Source organism: Gopherus flavomarginatus, chromosome 14 (genome assembly GCF_025201925.1).
Source record: "Gopherus flavomarginatus isolate rGopFla2 chromosome 14, rGopFla2.mat.asm, whole genome shotgun sequence".
Classification (NCBI taxonomy): domain Eukaryota; kingdom Metazoa; phylum Chordata; order Testudines; family Testudinidae; genus Gopherus; species Gopherus flavomarginatus.
The window spans coordinates 11,495,658-11,521,336 of record NC_066630.1 but is presented as its reverse complement, the minus strand read 5'-3'; the positions used below and the strand labels follow the sequence as shown (position 1 = coordinate 11,521,336).

The following is a 25,679-nucleotide window of genomic DNA, read 5'->3' as shown; positions in this document are numbered from 1 at the left end:
TTCATGGGTAGTTTATGATATTTCTTAATCCTTTCAACATATTACTACTTAAATATCAGATCTCAAAAAATTCAAATATTGCTGGCAAATTGATAAGCCCAGAACAGAGCTTTTCGGTAAACAATCTAGCTTTGTTTTTAGGAATTTAAAATTGATTATATCATCCAGTAGACCACATGAATCATAAATGGCTTTAAGCTCCAAAATACTATTCTATATAGTTTTTATTGACCCAAATGTCAATACTAATCTGGTTAGCTGGCAAGTTCATAATCACTAGATGTAATATTCATAATTCAGGATACTGGTAGGCTGAATAGTCAGTCAAGATATATATAAATATTTCCTATTGTCATGGTAAAAGAGAATACACAATCAATTGTAAGTACTGAGCATTGGTAAATTTCTGTTACTTACAACAGTATTTAGTACTTATTCTATTTGAATCCTTCATTGTAAATGAAAATTCAGAAGACAATGCAATGCCAAAAATAACCGTATTTACTAGTAACAATGTAGAATTACTATATAATATTTAATCACTGGCTTCCACCTTCTATTCAAATTTCTTTCTCTTAACAAATCTCACATTCATGTATATTACAGAAACATTCAAAAGGATGAGATCGGACAACCAAAATGACAAATACTAACCAAGTGAGGGCAAATAGAAAACAGGGCGAAAACATAGCCACACCTGACAGCATCCATGTCATCTGTCCAGGCACTGTGACAAGGACCACGCTATTTACAGGTCAATGGTGCCTTGTAGAGAAGTGAAAACATCAAATCTGAAACCAGGTAACACAGTGCTGCTGACAACAAGGTCTCTATGAAGTCAAGATGAAATGGTTTTATCAAACCAGAATCTACTTGCTTTCTCCTCCATTGTCAAGAAAGCTCTTACCAAGAAGATTATCACTTTTTAGTTGGGGGGATAAGTCCCTCTGGTTGGGTAGATCTGGGGTTGTGAAGTCTCAGGAGAATCATTTATGTTACTGTAATGGCACCCAATTGCAAAGGAGTCTTTTGCCTCCTCTAACATTTTAATCAGTTTCTCCAAAATGTAGCCCATTTCCAAATGGTTTCTTTGCACACAAAAAATGCAGCTCCCATCCCATCCTATGCAAAGCAGAGGCTCCATGGGTGTTCACCACATTCCTGGAGAATAGAGGCTAAACAGGTCTAGGGGGAAAACTCCTAGTCTGGGCATTCTAGAGTATGTCCCATCAGAATCCATTCAGCTGGAATCCCCAGTTGCTTTTTTCCTGGACAACCTTGCCCAAGGGCAAAGCTGATCCATCCTAGTCTGCTAGCACCTTTCTGATCTAATAAAATGGTATCAGGCTGACATTACTCACGATCTAAGACTCCTTCACCCAGTGGATCCCCCTCATCCTCTCCATGGTATCCAAACCCTAATGGGTTTCCCAAACATTTCAGATTAGAGGCAAAGCAGAGGTGGAACACAAGGCACCTAGCAAGTTTCCTCTTCTGAGAAATTTCTCTGAAGGACTCCTCACCTCAAATAAAGGGGGTGTGAGCTGGGAAGAAGGGAGTAAATGCCTTTCAGAGCAAGTTGGTACGGCTTCCATGCTCCAAGAAAGGAGCAAAGTGGAACAGAGAATCTGTTCCATATTTCGCTCTCCATAATGACATTGTTTCATGACATTGACTACCTGTCTGTATCTACTGGAGGAGGGTCTTGAAGCCAGTCATGGGCAGCTCCATTGATAGTGGCCACTCCAAGTGTGGGATGGTTGAAAGAAGCCATGAAAAAACCTCCATTTTCCTGGTGGTGGCCGTTGATGCGGTGGGACATGGAGGAAGTCAGCAGCCAGTGGACCAGAAGGAAAGAGGAGAGGGGTTGGAAGGGTGCCATTGTCTCCTCATGGTTCCCTACAGGTGGCCATTGAGGGTTATCAGACCTCCATGTCCTTGATAGCAGTCCTTGGGTGGATGGGGCTTGAAGTAAGCCCTGGCCACCTTGGGTTCCTTCATGGTGGCACCCTGTCCCTGAGGGAGATGGCAGCCACCACCTCCCCCGTGCTCCCAGAAATCCCTAACCCGCCACTGCACCCCTGCAAGCCCCTTGACCTTGGGCTGGAGGCCGGTCTAGCTGCCCTGCCCTGGCTGTGCCGGTGTGGTGACACCACAGGTCCGGGCTCCCGCCTCGCTCTTTCCTTTTTGGCCGTGGAAAGAGTTTGAAGCGCACCCGGCTGTCCGGGGAGGCGGCACGTCGGAGGGCCCGGGGACTTTCCCTGCGGCGTGTGTCGGGTGCAACCCTCCTCCTCGCCCTCCCTTAGGCTGGAGGGGGCACGGGGGAGGGGGTGGCTGAAGCCAGCGCGAGAGAAGCCACAGAGCGCAGCGCAGCGCCCCGCTCCGCTCCAGAGCTGGTTACGCCAGCCAGCCCCGCCGCCCGCCCGCCCGCTGCCTCCCTCTCTCGCCGTCTCTCCTCGCCTCTGATTCTGCGCACAGCCGGCCCCAGCGCCTGTCATTCTGCAAAACACAGTTTACTCCACGGCGAGCGGGGGAGACAGAGGGCGAGGTGGCGAGGAGGCAGCTGAGACGCCAAGTCCCGCAGCCCAGCATGGCTTCGGGGGACCTTTACGAGGTACGGGGAGCAGCCGCGGGCCAGCCGCACGCCGCAGCCCGGCGGGCAAGGGCGGGTGGGGAGGGGAGGCAGCGGCAGCAGCGGGGGGTTTGTTTCGGAAACGCTTAGCGGAGCCTGGTTAGTTCCTGAAGAGGGGAGGAAATCGCCCAGGCGGGGGTGGGGGCAGCCGGGCTGGCGTGTGCGCTGGGGTGGGGGGACCGGGATGGAGCGCTCCCCTCCCTCCCCCTGCCTGGCTCCCTCTGTCTCTCGCGCTCCCTACTTTCCGTGGGGCTGGAGCGCAGCAGGCCTTGCAGGAGGGAGAAGGAGGAAGGAGTGAGCGCGAGCCGGAGTTAGCGGTAGGATGGGAGGTGTCAGCCGCCCGGAGAGTGGAGAAAGTCCAGGTAAAGTCAGCGGCGGCGCTGGACGTGCTGAATCTGCAGATTAGTGCGGAGGAGAGGGGGAAATGCGCCGCGGCGCTGCTGGGGAGGAAGGCGCAGGGATGGAGGCGGCTCCGCGCCTGGCCGTGCAAAGTGCAGGAGCAGACGCCCGGCTGCTTCACCTTGCGCCTGGGGGGCGGCTGGAGGTGGAGGCTGGGGGTGGGGGAGAGATCGGGGGCTTTGCGGGGAGGGGATCGGGGCAGCTGGCGGGGTGGCTGTCAAAGTTTGGCAGGTCCCTGGTGGCTGCTTGGACCTCAGCGGCTAAGGGAGGAAGGGAAAAGCTGGAGCTCGTTGCATCCTGCTCGTCTTTGGTTCCAGGCGCCCAGTTTGTACCATGCACAAGTCTGGCTGCTCCTACTGCGCCAGAAAAAAAAGCAAGAAAAAAAAAAAGGCGCTGGACTTCCGACTAAAACCAAATCTGGCCGTAGGGTCTTGCTGGATCCAGCCAAATTTTGACCCCGAGCACCTAATTTTAAATATCCAAAGCAAGAGCAAGTCTAGTCCCTCCTGCTGGGCCACAAGAGAATTTGGACCCAGGCACTGCAAATACCTGGGACCAGCGAATGGATCCAGCTGAATCTTTTAAAAATGTGGTCCAAGCCCCAAATTCCATCACTGAAATAAAAAAAAATCATATCTGGTCCTATAACTGCTACTGAATCAGGATGCATCAAGGTCCACCTTTTCTCAGTGAAACTGGAATGGCTAGACTTCTTGTTTAAATTGTACAATATGAGACTTGCAACCAAAAATTGTCATGGTCCAGTTCCATCCAAGTGTCAAGGTTTCTGCAGCGCTCATATACCAGGATGCGCCTGGGTCTGGTGCAGTAAGAGTAGCTAGGCGTGTTCTCTATTTTAATCATAGAATTTGGGGTCTTGCATCCAAAACTCTCAGAATCTGTGATCAACTTTTCCCTTTTACTATGACTGTTGCCTTTGAAATCCCCAAACACAGGGCGTAATTAATGTACGATATTGATCAGTTTTGTTTTTCTTGTGCTGAACTGGACTTTAAGTTTCCTTGAAGTAAGTAGAACTTGGACTCTTATAGATGAGATATGCTCAGAGATGTGTACTGATCTAAATTAATATTGTCAGCTTGTTTTCCCTGGTTCTTCATAGATTTTGTAGTGTCAGTTTGTAATTAGTTATTAACAGCATTGTGTCAACTTTATCTGTGCTCTGACTCCATTGTAGTCTATGGGAGATCTATCAAGGATGACTTTGGCCCATAACTTTCAGTGAAGTAAAGGTTTGGTTGGGCTCTTCTTTTACTGTCTATTTGTAACTTCTGGGAAGCATGGAGAAGTTTTAGATAATCTTGCATTCCAGAGACATTTCAGTACGTTTAGATTGGTTCTGGAAGGAAACAAACAGATACCGCTGACATTGACACTGGCTGTGTTATTACAGCTCCTATTCATTAATTAAAATCTGTGCTCTTTTATGAGTCCTGTGTTACTCTGACTGAGCAGATAGCCTATAGAAATGGGAGATGGGCTCTGCATTTAATATTGTGTATTGTGTGGAAATTTTGTAAGTAACAACGTGCCATGAAAATGCTATGTGAAATCCAGACTTGCAGCCTAGGAAGCACATCGAAGCATGATCATTTTAAAGGCTCAGGTCTAGCTGTGAAGCCATCTTTGACAGTACCATGAACTTAATTTAGGCAATGTTGAATGCTGTAGTTTACAGCCTGTGGATTATTCTTGATCATTCCCTTTGGGCTGTTTTTGCTTATCAATATATAATAGAGAAGAGTTGTATTCATCAGGACGGGTCAGTGAAAGAATGGATCTCCACCTCTACTTTGTTGATATGTCTAGAACATGACCTTCTGAGATGGTACATGGTGTTACATCATTGCATTTATGTCAAGCTGCTGGGAAACGTATGTATAGTGCTTATGTTAGCAATTCAATCTATGCGGTGTAAAAACCTTTCTACTGTGAAGGTACTTGTGACTGGGGCCAGAGCCTGGAAAGCTGAATAGTTTATATTCTGATATGCTGCAAGGTGGCAGTTGTTAGGCTCTGGTTAAATAACTGCTGAACTTTCCCACACACACGCACACAACTCCCCACATCTAAAGATCTCTTTGGGTTTTCTGAAGTCGTTAGAAAGAGGCTTCTAACAGATGTGTGGGTAGTGATGTCAAATATCAGTTAGGTAGCATGAGAGATGATATCACCATGAACATGTGGTGTGTTTGGAGTCCATACCTTATTTGTTGGTTGTATGTGACATTGTTTTGTTGCTTTTTTGGCCAGCTAAAATGTTCTGATGTCAAGGTGCGTATTAAATAGCTTATGATTGTCACCTTTAACAGGTTGCTCTTCTGAATGATCTGGGGCTTAAAGCACTCTGCATAATATTTTTAATTGTAGATACACCTTATGAATCTACTAAGTATGTGTAGAACTGCCTTAACAATATCTCAGTCCTTCAGAGATTTTTTACTGAAGTTCAATGAATCAGGCAAGAGCAGTTACCTCTGTATTAGTAAGCAATTGGTATTGTTCAAAAATTATTTTACTACAGCTAATTACGGTTACAGTAGTTATGACTAAAAAGAGTACACTGTATTACCACCTATCTAACCCATGTAAACATTTTTCCTTGGTTGTATCTATATTATGTAACATATGAGAAATGTAATTCAGTGCAAACTAGATATGTATTTTATATATATAACAATTCATCCATTTTGTATTGTTCAATTATTTTAAAAACAGATTTTTTTTCAACACGGTATTGACTTGAAGATAAATTTAGCGCATGTGTCGAGCTTAAAGGAAATGAAGATTACAGCCAAACAACAATAATATTTTATGTTGTTCTGCTACACTTTTCGGTATCAAATGGCTTCTAGCCATCTCTGCTTGAAATATGTTCTTTTTCTTTAGGATTACAAATTAGTTTTCATTTATTCTACAAAATGAAGAGCATCCTTAGAGACTTCTGTGCTTATTGATAATAGGGTTCTAGGTTTGTGTATCTTTGAATCCAGATGTGCTACACTTGAGAATATCTTGCATCAGATATTATTAGAAAGTAGGTGCTAATTTTGAAGACAACAGAAACAAATATTCTTTTTTTGTGTAGAAATTCAGTCAAGGTTTTCCCTTTAAGAAATTTTAGATTAAATGGAAGTGGGGAGAGGCATTCAGATATTACGATGATGAGCACAGTGTAAGAACCGGAATAGAATAGAATAGAATCTCAAGAACAGCTATGCATTCACAGGTTGAACAAAAGGCCAGTTCTTGTTTGCTTGTTTTGACGTAATTATGACTCTGAGCTTCTCCTGGAGGGTGAGGAGGTTCTTTATTATGTTGATATTTTCTCAGGAGATGTAATCTTTTTTAATATTTAAGAAATACACAGCACGGTATTTAGACCAATAAAAATTTAAATACATGTTTTAGCAACAGCATATGCACAGTGATCTTCAGTAGCATAGCACTGTTGAGCTTTCTGGTTTAGACAGCTTGTTGAATGTATTGATATAATGTATTTATTAATCTCAGTAACAGAGAATAGGTAAAATAAAAGTAAATTTCAACATTGCTCATTGGTGCTATGAGTTTTGCTGTCATTGCCTTGGTATATCCTTTTGTATTCTCCATCTTGAGTTCAGTTCCAACACTTAAGATCTTCTCTTAACAGAATTAGGTTGCTTAAGAAGGCTACTGCACTGGTATTAAATATGAGATGACAGTATAAGAAACAAAACTTTTACTTCAAACACTGCACACAAGTTTTTTCTATCAAAGATAATGCAATTTACTGCAATAAAACATAAGCTCTGGTTTATGATGATGATACCTAATATCATTTATCAATAACATGCAGAAGCTTTTGAAGATCACAAGCATTTTTGTTTTGAAGTGTAGTTTTTATTTTGATCTAAAATTTTCTATATTTTCTCATTGTTTATAATAAACCAACATAATCAGAGCTTTTGGAACAATGAGATCAAAACTTAAACATTTTCTCATAGTTCTTTAAAACTATTGGGAATTCCAATTATGGTAGTTTATTAAACAGTATCTTAATTCAGCGATGTAATGAATTAGCAGCTAAGTCTCTCAAGAGGAATGTGGCAGGTAGATATCTCTGGACCACAGTAATTTCATCATTATTTAAAACTATTAGCCACTAAAGTGCTATTTTACTTGGAAAAGTGACTTTTTAAAAATGAAACTGTCTTAATCAAGAGATACAATGCCAGTGTATATTCATGTCTACCTACATCAGTGACAAAAATAAGATTTAACTACATTTTACTCCTGTTAATATGGCTATGTGAGAGTGAGTTGCAGTCTATTCCCACTCACCTCATCAACAGGATTGTTAATTAAGCTCCAAGTGAGTTGCAGTGTCAAATTCTTCTCTCAATTATAGCTGTACTCACTGCACAGCTATCAGTGAGGACAGAATTTGAAAACAATGGTGCTCCACAGATGTAAATGAGGGCAGAATATGGCCCACTGAATATTTGTAACCTGTCTTAATGTGTAAATCAGAAAGACTACAACTTGAATTTCACATTCCCCTTTGAGTTTACAGAACTAGGGTTTAGAAATTGACTTTTGGTTTGTAAACCGAGCTAATGTGATTACCAGTCCATAATAAAGATGGAAGCACACAATGCTCTTTTCATGGAGTCATTTTTCAGTACAGAGCCACACTTTAAACTGCTGTTATCTTATGGAAAACATTTGGGAAGGGGGAATCTATTTTAAAACAATTTCACGGTCTCCTCTTTCATTACAGAGGTAACTTACTTGAAAACAGAATGTTTGTTTAAGAAGTAAATATACTTATTTCCAAACGGAAGTCAGCCTCTTTATTGACATAACAATTGGTTGTTGTGGGAATATGTGTGATGTCACAAGCAGAGAATGATGACTTCAGGAGCAAATGGTTGTATAAATAATGAAAATTCTTTTGGAGTGAGGGCAGAAAAATATAGTATATCGAGACAGATTCTCAGCTGGTGTAAATTGGTATACCTCTATTGACTGTAATGTTGATTGCAATAGAAATAAGCCCATTTACACTGGCTGCTGATCTGGCCATATTACATTTAGCAAAATTGCTGCTAAAGAGAATGCCTTATCAAGTCTCTTTAGGAAGAATCAGCTATTTAACTGACCATAAACTTACTTCTGTAGCATTGTGTCACTGAAGGATTATCACAATCAATAGTATTTGGGAGACTTAATTTTACTTAAATTAAGATAACCTGTACAAATATTACTTTAGTTCAGTTGGTAGAAGTCTCAAAGTGGAGTGAAGCTTTCTGGATACAAATCCACATTAAATTTGATCTTGTACCCAGTGGTGACAGTGATATGTAGTTCTAGATTGGGTAATCTGCTGGATGAGAGGTTAAATTTAAGTGTCAACCTTTCAATAAGAAGTTAAATTGAGGTTTCTTCTACTCACGTGTTGTAGTTCCGCATATTAAAGCAAAGTTTCATAATACTCTCAGAAAAGAATTGGGGATAACTCTGCCAATATTCCCTCTCATGACATGTTTACATAATTGCTGCTACAGTGGCACTGCAGCTGTGCCACTATAGTGCTGTAGTGTAGATGCTTCCTACATTTCCATCAATGTAGTTAATCCATCTCTCCAAGAGGGGGTAGCTATGTCAACAGAATTCTTCTGTTGACCAAGCCGCATCTACACCAGGGGTTAGGCCAACCTAACTATAGTACAGTACTCAGGGCACAAAATTTTTCACAGCCCTGAGCGATGTAGTTGGGTCGATCTAATGTTTAAGTGTGGACTAGGCTATGTAAAACATTACTGTGAGCAACAACTGTGAGCATTACTGTGAGCAACAACTGTCATTTTACCTACATTCTCACTGTGTTACCAGTATCCAACTTCCTCATTGCATTAGAAATTGCTTGGGACTTTTTGATTATGAAAAGACCTATTGTAAACCAAATGATTTTCTATCGCATTAGTGTTTTATGATCATCTTGATGAAGTTCTTTCATCCAGAGCATGATATATTCCCTCCAAATGTAGGTTAACTCAGGAATGTGCATGAGATAACCATGTTCCTGATTGGATAAACTATTGGAAATATACTTTCTATTATAGTTAAACCGCCATTAAGTATACAAAATGAACTACATTTCTCAAAAGAAATTAAACTCAGTATATTTCCTTTCACTGTCTAGGTACATATATAATCACATCATAACTTTTCTGATAGCATTTGGTGAACTACAAAAATGTAAAAATACAAAATGTATTGCACTTAGATTGGTGTTTTATTCAAAATTGTCATGTAATTATGTAATTGTTTGTGTTTTGTAAATTAAAATATATTTAGAACAAACCTAATACAAATAATTGTGAAATTCAAATGTGATCTGATACTGAGAAAAATTAGCTGATTTTTTTTTCATCAAAGGCAGAATTGTAATGGCTAACTACTCAGTGAATAATGTTTCTTTGTCCATTCATTTGACTTTTAACGTTGTTGCATTTTCTTGGCTTTGTATATTTTCATCAATGTAGATTATTTGTTGTCACCTCTTACCTATATATTTTGGGAAATGATTTTATAATATATTTTATGCCATAAACTGGATGAAAGACTTAACTATTCTTTTTATTTAAGTGTGTGGAATTATGTAAAGTTCATATCAAACCATTTAAACGTGTAATATTTACAGTGGTAGAAATGATGATCAAACTGTATGAGCCCCAACATGTTTTACACAAATAAAAATAAGATTATTCTTTCTGTCTCCTAGAGAAAGAAAACTGGTCTTCTAATTTGTTTAATAACAGTGCCATAATAGCTATGTTTATTCCAAAGCCCTTATCATATAAATGGCTAGTGTTGTAAGGCTGTGGGGGAAATATGGTGTGTCTATTTTCTTTTATCACACACCAACTGTAATGTTGTCATTGTTAGATACAGTAGAATTCAGTCTTCTGTAGTTATTAGTTATAATTTAAACAGTGACCTGTATATTGTAGGGTATATTTAACGTTTCTCATAACTTTCTTGACGTTGTTTAGGTTGATACAGATGGACAGTGTAGGAGCCAGTGATTCTTTTTGTAACTTAGCAAAGCAGGGGAAATAGATCACCCATTAGAGTAAATCCTGATACTTAGTGATAGACAATGACAATGAAAATAGTGCTGAAAAAATGTCTGCCAAAAATATCCTTTTCTTTGCAAACTGCTGTTATATCACTTGGGGTGTGATTTTTGCTGTGCCTCTTGGAGGTCCAGCATAAAACCTGCAGCCCAGAGGGAGTGGGGACTAAACTGGCTTTAAGCCACCTTTGTATGCCCCTCATGCTGGGTTGTTCCTGAGGCTGCTGCAACCTCTGGCACAACTTAGGTAGCCCATCCTCAGCTGCCTATGGACGGCAGTGTCACCCAGACTCTCCACATGCTGCGGCATGTGCAAATATGTTATGCTTAATAGACAGTAGTAATAAACTTGACTGACCACCTCAATTCTGGTTGAAAATCCCTGTAAAAGAAATTATGATAAATTAAAAAGGCATTTTAGTGATACGTGTAGAATGAGTTAACTTGTAAAATCAATGTTGTTGTAAATATATATTAATGAAAGAAGGTATTTCTAATGGCCTAAAATATCTTTCTCCTCTTTTATAATTTTGCTTTGAATAGAAAAATCATTTCAAGATCTGTGCTGGGAGGATTTATTCCAGGGCTTTCAGTTAATTTAGATTTTGAGGTGCATCTTCAGAAGTATCACACTATAGAATTTTATGTTTTCTTCCCTTTAATCTGAAAAGACCTAGTTTGCTGTTGTGTGAAAGTGGTAGTGTATTCAAACTTTTATTTTAGTAACATTTCACAGAAACCTTATTAAATGGGTATATACTTTTTCCTTATTACCCTTCTTATAAATGCTGATTATCAATATGTTTTAATGTAAACAGCTACCTCTTGTCCAGCAAATCTGCTCTATTTCAGTGAGGCCAGAATTCATTTTTTACAGCATCACATTCTTATTCACTGTGATGAACGGTGATGTTATGAGCTATGCTCTGACATCAGTGAGTATAACAGGCTGATTGTAAAGGAGATAGCTTCTGTTCACATAGCTTATTAGTCATCCATGATAGGGGAAGGAGGACAAAAAGAACATGACTGTATGATAACGTTTGGTAAAAGGATTACCTTTTTTAATGTTTAATGCAGTTTAAATTATAATTGATAACTACAGACAACTGAATTCTATACTGTATCTATTGAAGATTACCTTTTTTTAATGTTTAATGTCGGGAGATGGATCTTCCCCTAAAATGTTGAGTGTTTGGAGTTTCCTCAAACTAGCAACAGAATGTCTTAAATTATTAAAACCTCATTAATTTATAGGATTGATTAACAAGATGTAGTATAAAAATCATTACATTTAACAAATGAATATACTGAATGAATATGTAAATGAATTCCTCTTTCAGAAACCTCATTGTGACAGGATAGCAGGTGTCTCAGTGTCAGAAATGTGACAAGAAAGGTGGAGCATCTCCTGAATACTGCTGAGGAGTTCCTGTTGAGTGTAGTTCATGTAGGAACAAAGTGCACAAATGGAGTTTTGCTAGAATCAAGAATGACTTCTGGCACTTTTGAAAAGGGAGTCAAGGCAGGTGAACATCTCAGAAAATTTTCTGATGATAAGTATGAGTAGAGTGAAAATATTGGAGGTTAATGGATAGAAGCATGGATGGAGAAGAGTTGATGTTCATGGATCATCAGAATGCCTTCTGTAATGAGAAGAGACTGCATTTGATGGTTTCCACTTAAACAAGGATGTAACAAATTCCCAGTTTCAAAAATGGCAGGTATTGTTATGGCAGCTATAAATGAAGTAGTCACATGTAAGAATAGATGCTTTAGCATAACTCCAATAATCAAATATGTACTTTCATCTTACACCATAAGACAGATGAGGAATACAGTCTGCATCACAAGTTAAGTACTGTAATCAGAATGACAGGAATGATAGAAAAAGGTGCATTCATGTACTAGTGTCTCCACAAAAATACAAGGAGAATGGGAAATAACCCAGAAGTTCCCGAAGTAATACTAAATTATGGAGATTATGACAAAGAGGACATACCTGAAACTTTGTGGGTTGAGTCCAATAACGGAAAACTGGAGCATAACAATCTCAGTTGGGGCATGATCATTTACTCCCATTTTGGAATGTCAGATGCACTCTGTGTAGAAAAGGAAGTGGCAATGGGGAGTAGGAAGTACAGTATTTACCAAGTCAGTGAAATACACTTCAGTGGCAAAAATAGTAGAGAAATACTTAGAGACACAGAAAGAGAAAGACAAAATAAAATATAATGGCCATTTGCTGCAAATCCTCAGGATTGGAGAAGTGCGAGAATGAAAACTTTTTGGCACAAATTTCAGCGAACTCTGTATTGCAGAATATCTTTCACAAGAAACAAGTTAGTTACCCAGATAGCTATTGGGTAGCCAATATGGCTAAATGTGTATCAACATTCAAAAGGTCCTTACTCCCAGCTTACGTAGAAGACAGCACTTTGATCCAAGGAGTCAAGAAGCGGAGATTCCAACCCTGTGAAAAACTATCCTGGATCGACATCTTGCTGGTGCGAACAAAAGAAAAGGAACTTTTTGAGAACACAAGGAAAACAAGAAAGTTCTTGGAGCTATTGATTACAAGCTACTTGATTGCAGTATAGTAAGGAATGTTTCACAGAGTGCAACAGAACTAGAGGATTCAAAGCAGCAAATTTGGGAGAACTGAGAAATTTTAGTGAGCAGTGGGAAAAAGTATGAAAATCCCTGAGTGTAGAAAAAGACTGGAGCATCTAAGAGACACCAGAGAAAAAAAAATCCTGTGAAAAAAGAAGACTGCAAGGAACAAGCAGTGATCGGTGTAACTTCATAAGAGACAACTCACAAATGTGAGGATAACAGCTTTGTTCAGGAAATGAAAAAGAAGGGAGATAACCAAACAACAGCACACGAAGTCCATTAAGGCTTGCAGGAAAAAGTTAAGGGCAGCAGAAAATAGAATTTGTTAATGTTAGGATTCAGTGGATTAAAATCCCTTTAAAAAATATCAGAGATTGGGGAATATGAGGAAGAAAGGAAGCCTATTAATGAATGAGGAGGGGGTTGATGGCTGAAATACAAAATGGTTTTGTTTTAATCTATCTGTAAAAGGAAAACTAAAGAGAAGAGATTGAGGCAACTAGGAGGGAAAGAAAAGCTTGAAAAAAATTAGCTACTGGGGTGGGGGGGCTCCAGGCCGGTGCAGAGTGTTGCGGTGCAGGAGAGGGTGAGAGGTGCAAACTCTGGGAGGATCTTTGGTTGCAGGAGAGGTCTCTAGGCTGGTGCAGGGGATTGGGGTGCAGGAGAGGGTGACAGGTGTGGACTGTGGGGGGGAGTTTGGATGCAGGAGGGGGCTCCAGGCTGGTGCAGAGTGTTAGTGATCAATGACTTGTAATGTTACACTGGGAGGATTTTCTCCTATATTACACACAAAGTAACAAAGGAATGGTTCTGGCACAGTTTTTTAAAATACTCTTTGGCATATCATATCAGGGCATGGTCGTCTGCAGTATATTGTGGAAGTCATGGATCTCCCACAGAAAGGGTCACAGGGTTAGAATAATAGAATCATAAAAGATTAGAGTTGGAACAGACCTTAGGAGGTCATCTAGTCCAGCCTCCTGCTCAAAGCAGGACCAACCCCAACTAAATCATCCCAGCCAGGAATTTGTCAAGCCTGACCTTAAAAACCTCTAAGGAAGGAGATTCCACCAACTCCCTAAGTAACCCTGTAGCGAGGCGGTGTGGCTCCCCTCCCCCTGAGGGAGGGTCGAGCCCCGTCAGTCATCCACGGGGGTGGGGCCGCTGAGTGGAAGTCCCGCCCCTCAGAGGGTCAGGCAACAACCTGGAAGAATGAAAGCCGGGCCCCAGCCTTCAGTTGCAGGTCTGCCACCGGCAGAAGCAGACGTGTCCGCTGACGCCCGTAACTGGAAGACTGCCCGAGCCAGAGGCCGAGACCAGGAGCTGCCAGAGCTGCCTCACCCCTACTACGACGAGGAGCCGCCGGAGCTGCCTCGCCCCTACTACGACGAGGAGCCGCCGGAGCTGCCTCGCCCCTACTACGACGAGGAGCCGCCAGAACTGCCTCACCCCTACTACGACGAGGAGCTGCCAGAGCTGCCTCGCCGCTACGACGAGGAGCCGCCAGAGCTGCCTCGCCCCTACTACGACGAGGAGCCGCCAGAGCTGCCTCGCCCCTACTACGGCCCCGAGGAGCCCCCAGACCAGGCTTGGCCCGCATTCCCCAAAACCTTACCGGACCTGCCGCCCAGCCCGGATTGGGAGGAACCAATGGTCCTGGACGTCCCCAGAACAGAGGCCCTGGACCAGGTAGGAGTAGAGGGGGAGCTAGGAAGTAGCCCGGGGGAGCCTGACGCCAGTCAGGCTGTAGAGCTAACCTTGCCGATGTCAGTGTGTTTCGGTCAGGATCCCCACTGACCACCGGTAGCAGTGATGGCCGCTACCAGGGCCCTGGGCTGGAATGCAGAGGAGTGGGTGGGCCTGCGTTCCCCCTGCCACCCGTAAGCGGGTGGCAGATTCCCCCTCTTCCCAGCTCCAAAGGGCCAGAGCTGGTTATAACTGTTTGGTGCCCTGCCCGAACCAAGGGCTGGGCCCCCTCTGACTTTGCCACTGCTCTGCCCTGTTCCAAAGGGCCAGAGCTGGTTATAACTGTGTTTGGCGCCCGCCTGAACCAAGGGCTGGGCCCCTTTTGACTTTGTCACTGCTCTGACCTGCTGAAAGGCCAGAGCAGATTGTAATTGCAGGGAAGACAGCGAGGCCGGTGTGGCTCCCCTCCCCGTCAAGGAGGGTCGAGCTCCGGCGAAACCCGTCTACAAACCCGTTCCAGTGCTTCATCGCCATCCTAGTGAAATAGATTTTCCTAATATCCAATCTAGACCTCCCCCACAGCAACTTGAGACCATTGCTTCTTGTTCTGTCATCTGCCACTACTGAGAACAGCTGAGCTCCATCCTCTTTGGAGCCTCCCCTTCAGATAGTTGAAGGCTGCTATCAAATCCCCCCTCCACAAGGCACACTGTTGACTCATATCCAGTGTCTTGTTCACTGTAATCCCCAGGTCCTTTTCTGTGGAACTACCATTTAGCCAGTCAGTCCCCAGCCTGTAGCAGTGCATGGGATTCTTCCTTCCTAAGTGCAGAACTCTGCACTTGTCCTTGCTGAACCTCATCAGATTTCTTTTGGCCTAATCCTCCAATTTGTCTAGATCACTCTGGTCCCGATCTGTACTCTACAGCATATCTACCCTTCCCCCTGTCTTAGTGTCATCCGTGAATTTGCTGAAGGTGAAATCCATCCCATCATCCAGATCATTAATGAAGATGTTGAACAAAACCAGCCCCAGGACCGACCCCTGGGGCACTCCACTTGATACCGGCTGCCAACTAGACATTGAGCCATTGATCACTACCTGTTGAGCCCGACAATCTAGCCAGCTTTTGATCCACCTTATAGTCCATTCATCCAATCCATACTTTTTTAACTTGCTGGCAAGAATACTGTGGGAGACCGTATTAAAAGCTTTGCTAACGTCAAGATATATCACATCCACCAGTTTTCTCATATCTACAGAGCCAGTTATCTCATCATAGAAGGCAGTCAGTTTGGTCAGGCATGACTTGCCCTTGGTCAATCCATGTTGACTGCTCCTGATTACCTTCCTCTCCTCCAAGTGCTTCAAAATGGATTCCAAAATGCTCCATGATTTTTCCAGGGCCTGAGGTAAGGCTGACTGGTCTGTAGTTCTGCAGATTCTCCTTCTTCCCTTTTTTAAAGATGGGCACTATATTTGCCTTTTTCCAGTCGTCTGGGACCTCCCCCAATCGCCACAAGTTTTCAGAGATAATGGCCAATGGCTCCGCAGTCACATCAGTCAACTCCCTCAGCATCCTTGGATGCATTAGATCTGGGCCCATGGACTTGTACATGTCCAGCTTTTCTAAATAGTCCTTAACCTGTTCTTTCACCACTGAGAAGGATGACCAAACAGCAAATGTGAAAAATTGGGACAGGGAATGGTGGGTAATATGAGCCTATATAAAAAAGAGACCCAAAAATCAGGACTGTCCCTATAAAATCAGGACATCTGGTCACCCTACCATTGAGGGCTGCTCACCTGCTCCCCATACTGTGCTGCTCTGGCAGTAGTCTGGGAGCTGACCTTGTCTGTGAAGACTAAGGCAAAAAAAGCATTGAGTACTTCAGCTTTTTCCACATCATGTGTCACTAGGTTGCCTCCCCCATTCAGTAAGGGTACCACCTTCTTGTTGCTAACATACCTGTAGAAACCTTTCTTGTTACCCTTTGCATTCCTTGCTAGCTGCAACTCCAATTGTGCTTTGGCCTTCCTGATTACACCCCTGCATGCTCGAGCAATATCTTTATACTCCTCCCTAGTCATCTGTCCAAGTCTCCATTTCTTGTAAGCTTCCTTTTTGTGTTTAAGCTCACCGAAGATTTCTCTGTTAAGCCAAGCTAGTTGCCTGCCATATTTGCTATTCTTTCTGCACATCAGGATGGTTTGTTCCTGCGCCCTTAGTAAGACTTCTTTAAAATACAGCCAGCTCTCCTGGACTTCTTTCCCCCTCATATTAGCCTCCCAAAGGATCCTGCCCCTCAGTTCCCTGAGGGAGTCAAAGTCTGCTTTTCTGAAATCCAGGGTCTGTGTTCTGCTGCTCTCCTTTCTTCCTTTTGTCAGGATCCTGAACTCGACCATCTCATGGTCATTGCTGCCAAGGTTGCCACTCATTTCTGCTTCCCCTACCAATTCTTCCCTGTTTGTGAGCAGCAGGTCAAAAGGAGCACAGCCCCTTGTTGGTTCCTCCAGCACTTGCACTAGGAAGTTGTTCCCAACACTCTCCAAAAACTTACTGGATTGTCTGTTCACTGTAGTATTGCTCTCTCAGCTGATGCCAGGATGATTGAAGACCCCCATGAGAACCAGGGCCTGTTTCTCATAGCAGCAAAGACCTCAGTAACTTGCTTAGTAAACAGGTGCTTTCCACCAGGTTTCTCCCTTTATCAGTTTTTTCAGAATTTACTCCAGACTTTGCTGAATCCATTAGTGGCCTGTTAGTAATTTGGGGGGCACTTAGGGAATAAATAATGCTCTCAGATTTAGTACCAGGGATACTGCTTTGTGACCTGACAGTAGCAGAAGGGGCAGTAGAACAATCTGCCCCTCCCATTTCCTCAGTTAGTAAAGAATGTTCTGATGTCAGAGCAAGAAGACTGTCTCCTCCCTGCCTGTTCTCCTTATGTGTCCTCTCCAGCAATAAATGACTTCTGGTGCCTTTCCCATGCACTGACATGCACTTGCATCAGATGACAGATTAAAGCAGGGGTGCCAACGTGGCCTTGCCATCTCTCCCTGCTGAGTAAGGCTTTACAAGCAGCATGTTGCACCACATTTATCAAGTGGATCACTGTCGAAATTACAAGTTACTAAGGAGGCAACGTTTTTTTTTCTTTCACATGTAACAGATGTGAATTGTTCTTGTCAACCTTTTGCTTGAACATTAGTAGGACACACTTGCATCAATAAACATCACTGCTCACCATATGGATTGGGTCAGACCTGTTTCACAGTTTGTATGAACTATGGATTTTGCTGCCCCTTCAAGGAGTTGTTAAGAGAAGTGGAGTAAGACAATCTCTCCTGGATGGGTAATTTGTCTGCCTTTTCCCAGCTTTGTCACAAGCAGGATCCTTTTCCCCATCAATATTCTCTGACCCTGCAACAACAAACTCGCTTTCTGACACTAAAGATATGTATTTGCAGGGATTGTCAATGCTAGTACAGCTCTCGTTATCAGACTTGGTATCAAATATCGTAGTACGTGTGTAGTTACCAGTTGTTGACAATCCAGTGTGGGCTGTGTTTTAAATTCTTCCACAACTGTGCCACTGTTATTTTCTCTGCTGTTCTAATCAAATGTCACTGACAACCTGCCATGGTTAGAAAACAAAGGCTTCTTTTGCTTGTGAACTGGACTTGCTATTTGCACACTTAACTGTGCAAATTTTCTCCAGGGCTGTCAACAACTGTTCTGGTAGCCTGTGTAGTGCACAGAGAAGAGGGACATTGCATAATGAACAATAAAAATACTTGTGCTACCCAACTGCTTTTGGACTACCGCCCCTGTCCTTCAATGTTAGAATGTTCACACCCCAATTCTTCACAATCCATTTCAGGATTTGTGACTAAATCACAGTCTACAGACTAAGGAGAAAATTCTTGGTAGCTGCTTCCATTCTCAGGCTACAACCAGAATTCCTTCAGTAACAGCTACCACTTTTGGCTCAGCATTACATTTTCTAGTGAAATTCTAGATTCCCAAATTAAACTGATTTCTTGTGTATCTCAGTCATTATCTGACAGTGTCTATCCACATACAACCCCATTCTCCCCCTATGTGTGCTTTTCCACTTGCTGTTGCTCCTGCTGGCCCCAGCAGATGGCCATTCCAAAATCTTGCAACATCTCTGCTATTCATGGGCTGAAATATGATAGTAATTATCTGATGAGATCTTAATCTGCATGTGTACCAGAATATCATACCTTAAAGTTTGTTTAAGACCTAAAGCCAGAACAGTAGGGATGTGTTGAATGTGTATTTGAACAAACGCACCTCTAAATGCAATGGTATTTGATTAAGGAGGTGTCCCACCAGATTTGTAATATTTGGTGTATCATCTTCCCAGGACTAGGTATGCATTTGATTGCTAAGACTTACATCTCTTAATAGTAACAGTAAGGCCTAACTTTTCATATCCTCTCCAACTGATTCTTCTTTACTAGAATAGTATAATAATATTCTAACAGGTAGCTTGGAGGGCCAGGCAGCCTAATGGTTAGAGAATGTAGCTCTCAGTACCCTGCTTGGTTGAGGAGCCTCAGTCTTTAAGGCATAGATGGACCCAGGCCCTCGCCCTCCACTGCGTCCCAGTCCAGGGACCAGTATATGTCTACCCCTGAATGGAGGTGGGTGGAAGGTCCCTCCTAGCAGAGAGGCAAAATCCACTGCCCTAGGATAATTCCTATCAGTCTGTTCAGTTTGGGGTATGACCCCTCTAGTTCAGTTTATTGGGTGGTTTGCTTCTTATAGGGTCCCCTCTTGGATCTTGGGCAGCACCCTACCATGGTCCAGGCTTCTTCAGGCAGGGCAGCCGCAAGTCGGTGAGGGCGAGCTCCACAATGTCTGTTTGGTTCATTCAGTCATTGTCTCAGGTGCTGGAGGCTCCTAGGTCCCCTTCGCAGTTTCCCTTGGCTGGGGAGACAGTGCTTATTCTCTGTTGGCTGCCTTGACTGGCTAGCACTCCTTCCCCTCAAGTAGGGGGGCAGTTAGCTCCCGCTTCTTCACCAATTAGCCGCAAACTGAGTCTGTCTCTCTTCTTTTCTCCCCACCTCCAGACTGGCATTGGCTGCAGGTATAGTGGGGTGGGGCTAGCTGGTCCCAAAGGCTCTCTTTAACCCCTGCTGTACTGGCTGGTAGTTTTCCTGCTCATCACAGAGTCATATCTACTAATACTAAAAGCTGAAAAGCATGGTAAATATAACAAATAAAAAGCTTTATAGCTAAGTATAGTAAAAATTCCATTAAAAAAACCCTTCAGCTGAACATGATTGACCTTACATTTCAAGGTGCTAGAGGGATTTGGTTCTGCATAGTTATGAACTTAGCATAGTTTAAATGATGCATCAAAAGCTAATAATGGTGTAATGTCAATGCTTTTTGACTTCTACTAAGGCATCATCCACAGCCTTCAGCACAGATGATTAGGGAAAGATCTGATATAAAAGATTCTAGTGTTTCTTAGGGGAATATGTCATTTACATATTTTAAAACATAACTTGCTAATGCTATAGTCTGATCTTTCCTTTCTTTCTCTTTATGAAGCCCCTTTAGAGGGGTTTTCAAACAGACAGCGAAAACAAGACAGTACTACCTCAGGGCCCAACCAAGAGAGAACATCCCAACCTGTGCAAGCCCCAAAAGGCCATGTAGATGCTAGCTGAATGGCAGCCTGATCTAGTCAAGGAAAAGGGTGGCTACTTGCAATAGAACACACGTGGAAAAAAAACAGCTCTATAGCAGGGAATTGGAGAATTACTTTGGGGGAGTGAAGAAGAGGAAAAGTGTTCATGTTAATGGGCTTGCATTTCCCTTCCACTACACAGTTCCTTGTGCCTGAGCTGGGCCGTTGCTTTTCCCTTCACTTTAGTGTTCATAACCCGTGGAAGTAGTAACCGTCCAGTGCAGCACAAGGGTGGGACATAGGTGGATCCTAGCCACCTTCCTGACCAGCAGGGACAGGTAATTTAGGGCTTCCTGTTCTTGATCACCAGAGCTGACATGAGGAGGGACTCCTTCCAAGTGATCAAAATCCCTTCCTCCTCCCTTTTGCTGGGAGCTGGGGGAGAGAAATCTTCAACCAAGTGTCTTCGCCTTTAGTGAGTTCTAAAATAGATTTGTCAGCTCAGGACACTTCCACGGGCCCAACTTTACTAAAATTCTTCCCTGGCAGATTGCATGTCAGAAGGCAACTTGTACCTTATTGTGGGTCACACTGAAAATGCTGGTACTCCACCTGCAACATCATCCCTTTGAGCAGAGTTGCCATATTTTGCAATTAGCTGGGGAAGAGTCACATGCTTTGTCCATGAGATGGGGATGATAATAATAAGCTACTGTATGAAGATAGAGGCATTGATAATAAGGACATGTTTTTGTGGCTGTAGACCCAGAGAAACCTTTTACAGTCAAGCAGGGAAGCTTTTATAGGCAGGTAGCCTACTTTCTGTTAAACAGATGTTCAGATAACCTCTAGACTGCCAACAAGTGCTGGTCCAGCTCTGTTAGATCCGTGACCAACAAATGTTGTTCCCTTTTACTTTAGTGAAAGTACCAAAGTTGTATTCCTTATGCTGTGTCCTGTATCATCCTGTCTTTGGAACTCGAATTGGACTTCACAGAAGTTTTGTATGCAGATCAATGGCAGGACATGCTCTTTGCTTTTAGAGTGTATTTGACAAAAAAAAATACTGATGTTTTAACCAATTAGACAAAAAGACATATTACAAACAGACATATTTTCTCACAACAGCGACTCAGAGAAAATGGCTAGAAATTGGAAAGGTTTGGTATTGACCCATGCTGTAAGTATAGCAACAGATGAAGATTATATACCCTCTGTGATGTTTACAGACCATTTGTTTTAGTAAGTACGGATATATGCATATTTTTCTTTGTAGATTACCACTGTGAACATTCCCATCAAGCCTTAATTTTAAACTTGGTTTGAAGACATGAAGTCTCTAAGTAGTCGTTCAAACAATTAATGTGTAATAACCTAGGACATGCTTTTAAGGACATTAAAATGGTATCAGTAAAACTGGCTACATTATTTGCAGCTTCCAGAAACTATAAAATTCCTAGACAATATTAGAAAACTTTAAAAAGTATTAGAAAACAGAGTTTCTCAGATAGCCATTTCAAGTCCCTTCTTGGCACTCAGTTTGACAACTGCACTTCTGAGGGATCGTTTTAAGTAGTGAACTAAAATATTTTATCAGTCATATAAAGCTGGCCAGGACCAGTGAACTCATGTACCAACAGGGTGAGGCTACTTGAGTTAATTTGCCCTGTGGTGTTCACTGAGCTCTGAAATGCAGAGACCTGGCTTATTTCAGTGGAAACTCACTAGTGGTGAATTTCAGTGGAAAACAATTACTAAATTTTTGTTTCTTAATTCACAGTCCGCTCTAGGAGTTAAACAACAACATTTCCAATGATGACTTTATGTGTTTCCAAGTAGTACAGTCTCACTAAGCTGTCTTTTAAAAGTGCCCGTGATAAACCTTTCTAATTCCAGAAGGAAATCTTCCTTCATTCAGCGTAAAACTCAGTGAGGGAAATTATTTGTGCCTTGTGAAAACTTTTCAGGGGTCAGCTTTAACCATGCCTCTCCTATTTTAAGGTATATTGAAGGGATATTGATCTTGATAGTGCTATGTAAAGACCAACTCAGCTCAAGCTCTTCCAATGAGTTCTGCACCAAACTGTGGAAATTTGAATAAAACAGACATCTAGAATACAAATACATTTGATCTCCTTCTCTACATATTGATCATCACATTAGGTGTATCCTTTTAAAACTCGTGCATGTCAAAATATTCTTTACAACCACCTAAGTTCTGAACAGATTCTCGAATACACCACATGAGTTTTACAAAAATTCGACACAAAGAAGACTGTTGATTTTTAAAAAGGCAGATTATTAAACTCTACAGGATTTATGTTACTTAAATACATTACTTGTTTTTTTTAGTGACTCAGACATGCATAACACAGGAAGTTTAAATACACTCAAAGAAACAATAAGCACTTGGATTTTGAAATACAAATGAAGAAGGTGTGAATTGTCATCCTATTTTAGAAAGAAAGGTTAAAGATTTATGCAAATATAAAGCAGAATGTGGGCAAGTGTGTAGGTATGTGCAGTGATGCAATATGCAGGGGATCTCAACCTTTTTCTTTCTGAGGCCTCCCAACATGCTGTCAAAACTCCCTGACCCAGCTGTGCCACAACAACTGTTTTTCTCAAATAAAACCAGGGCCAGCGTTAGGGTGTAGCAAGCAGGGCAATTGTCTGGGGCCCCACACCACAGGGTGCACCACGAAGCTAAGTTGCTTCGGCTTCAGCCCCGGGTGGTGGCGCTTGGGACCCCCAACTGCATTCCCAGCTTTCTGCCCTGGACCCTAGCAAGTCTAATGCCAGCCATGCTTGGCAGACCTCCTGAAACCTGCTCGCAGCCTCCTAGGGGGCTCTGGACCTCTGGTTGAGAACCACTGCAATATGGGACAACATGGGGAAGCTATTCCTTTAGCCAATAGGACTGAACACATGGTTCCAGATGCAATTTAGACAGCTACCAGCTGAAAACTGTGTTTTCACAGCTGCAACACAATGGTGGCAGAGAAATTAGTATTAAACATATTCCTTGCAGGATAGATGAAAATCAGTGATTTAAAAAAAAATCAATTTTTTAATTTACAATTTTTTTAATTATTTTTTTAATTTAAATACAAGTGTGGGAGGGGGTTGGAAATAAGCATAGTTATAATTAAATCTGAAAATGACAACCTATGTTAAGGGCTAAATTCACTACAATCTATTGAAATGATTTAAATTACATTAAATAATATTAAGTGGTACATTTGCTGCCAAGATTTAAAGAAAGTCAAACCACCGCACCAGGGGAAGTCACTGACCAAGCTCCTGGAGCCAGAGTTAGATGAAGTGCTAACCCAGCTTTCAACAGCAATAGCCTCTTCGACAGGTGCAGAGAGAATATTTTCTTAGTTTCAGTGTATTCAATTAGTGTAGTTCAGTGACTAGCTCATTTAAAGTTAAGAAACCTGTAGTAGTTGAAAAAGCAGAAAAGCTTGTTGACCTTTTCCAAAATCTTGAAGGACACAGTGACCAGAAACAATATTACATGCACTAACTACAGCTAATACTTCCTTTATTTAACAAATCAGTTCATTTTAAATGCAAAATATGTTTTGATATACTTCCTGATAAAGCTTTTTCTTATGTATCCAGCATATTGAAGATAGTTATTTAACTAAAAAAACCACATTTTAAAATGCTGTTTATGCATTATTTATTGAATTTGACACAATTCACAAATAAAAAATTAATTATTTAGTAGATAAGAAATGCATCATTCACCATTTTCTCACATAATAAAAAATTATTCAGAGTCTAAATTTTTAAATATAAATTAAGCTATATAATTGCTTAAATAAATGTGTACATCATCCTGGTTAGTAAACAGAAGTACTAAATTTAATGTAAAGGTTACATTTAGTTGTAAATCAATACGTTTTAATGGCTACCAGCCAATGAGAATCAACCTTTAGAAAAATTATTAAAAAGTACAAATGCAGAACAAGATTAAAATCAATTATTTAAATCAAGGTTTCCTGATTGTTGATTTAAATCATGATTAAAAGCGGTGATTAAATTGCTTCAATTTAAATCAATCCACCCTGCTTCCTTATACTCAAAACTTTCTTTTGTCTGTAATTGGAATTCATCACTTTCTAAAAAGAATGTAACATTTTAAAAAAATAATAGAAGACAGAGACAAAATAGGTAACTTGAATTGAACTAACCTTTTAAAGAAAATGTTGTGACTAGTACATTTATTGGAAACAGCTCCTTCTCCTAAAATGGTATAAAATACCTAATTTTTTTAAAAATGTGCATTGACCCCTCAAACCTGGGAGATAGTGTTTTGGAAGCCGGCTGATACAGCTTCATTACAAAAGATACAATATTTTAGACTACACCATCATATTAGCTCTGAGAGTCTTAAGCATTTACAGAAATATGGAGACCATCTATTTAACTTACTTTAAACAGCCTGGATCATCATTATTGGGGAATTTTCATCAACTGTGGGGGTTATAGAGGCATCCTGCAGGGATCTGTTCTTGGCCTCATAACAATATCTTTCAAAATATCTATTAAAAAGTCAATACCTTTATCAAGGAGGGAGAAAAAGGATTTTTGTTTGTTTATGTTTGTTTGAAGAATCATCTGAAAAATGTTTCTGAAAGGTTTCTTCAATAATAAGTATAAAATAATTGCTTGTAAACTTTGACACAAAGACTGATGACACAAAGATTGATGGAGGAATAAGATGCTGCGGCTGAGACAGATAAGGCAATTGTTGGATATATAGGGGAATACTGAGTAGAGAAAGAAAGGGGATATTCTCTTTATGGTATCGATGATACCATCACTGGACGTCAGCAATCCCTCAGAATTCAAGGATGGTTGTCTTTCCTAAAATGGTAGCCAGTTATTGCTGGCGGATCCGTGGGTGGCTAATGAGACTGATCTGGGATCCATAGATCTTGTCACAATTGGGGCAGACATTTCCCAATGGAAGGGCCAGATCTGGATTGCTGAGTCGGACTGAGTCCTTTCCCATTTCTCCATTTCCTGTTGTTTTCTGAAATACTGGGATCCTTGCCGCATGGTTCTTTTTAATTTTTGTCAGTCAAGGGCTTGGTTTTCCCATTAGTTTATGTCAGTACTGCACTCTTTCATGTTGGCTTTGAGGGTGTCTTTGAAATGCTTTTTTTACCCACTCCTTGTCCGTGTGCCATAGTTCAATTGTGAGAACATGACCTGCCTCAGGAGTCGATTTTCTGGCATTTGAAGAATATGACCTGCCCAACAGAGTTGGTGGTGGAAGATAATAGCTTCAGTGCTGGAGGTTTTGGCTTGGGACAGAACACTGATGTTGGTATGTTGGTCATCCCACTGGATTCGGAAGATCTTGCAGAGGCACCATTGATGGTATTGTTCAAAAACCTTCAGGTGTCTATTGTACATGACCTAGGTTTCAGCACCATACAAGAGTGCAGGGATAGCAATGGCTTGGTACACAAGAAGCTTGGTTTAATTCTTGATGTCACAATCTTCAGACAT

General features: G+C 41.6%; 1 protein-coding gene across 1 annotated transcript in view; it reads left to right on the top strand.

The window, feature by feature from the left end:
• The first annotated feature begins 2,097 nt into the window (after window positions 1-2,097).
• Window positions 2,098-25,679, top strand: part of CDYL2 (chromodomain Y like 2) — an 80,296-nt gene continuing 56,714 nt past the window's right edge. The window contains exon 1 of the mRNA XM_050922870.1: window positions 2,098-2,614. Coding sequence (XP_050778827.1) covers window positions 2,591-2,614 — 24 coding nt within the window. The 5' untranslated portion in view covers window positions 2,098-2,590. The remainder of the gene's footprint in view (window positions 2,615-25,679) is intronic.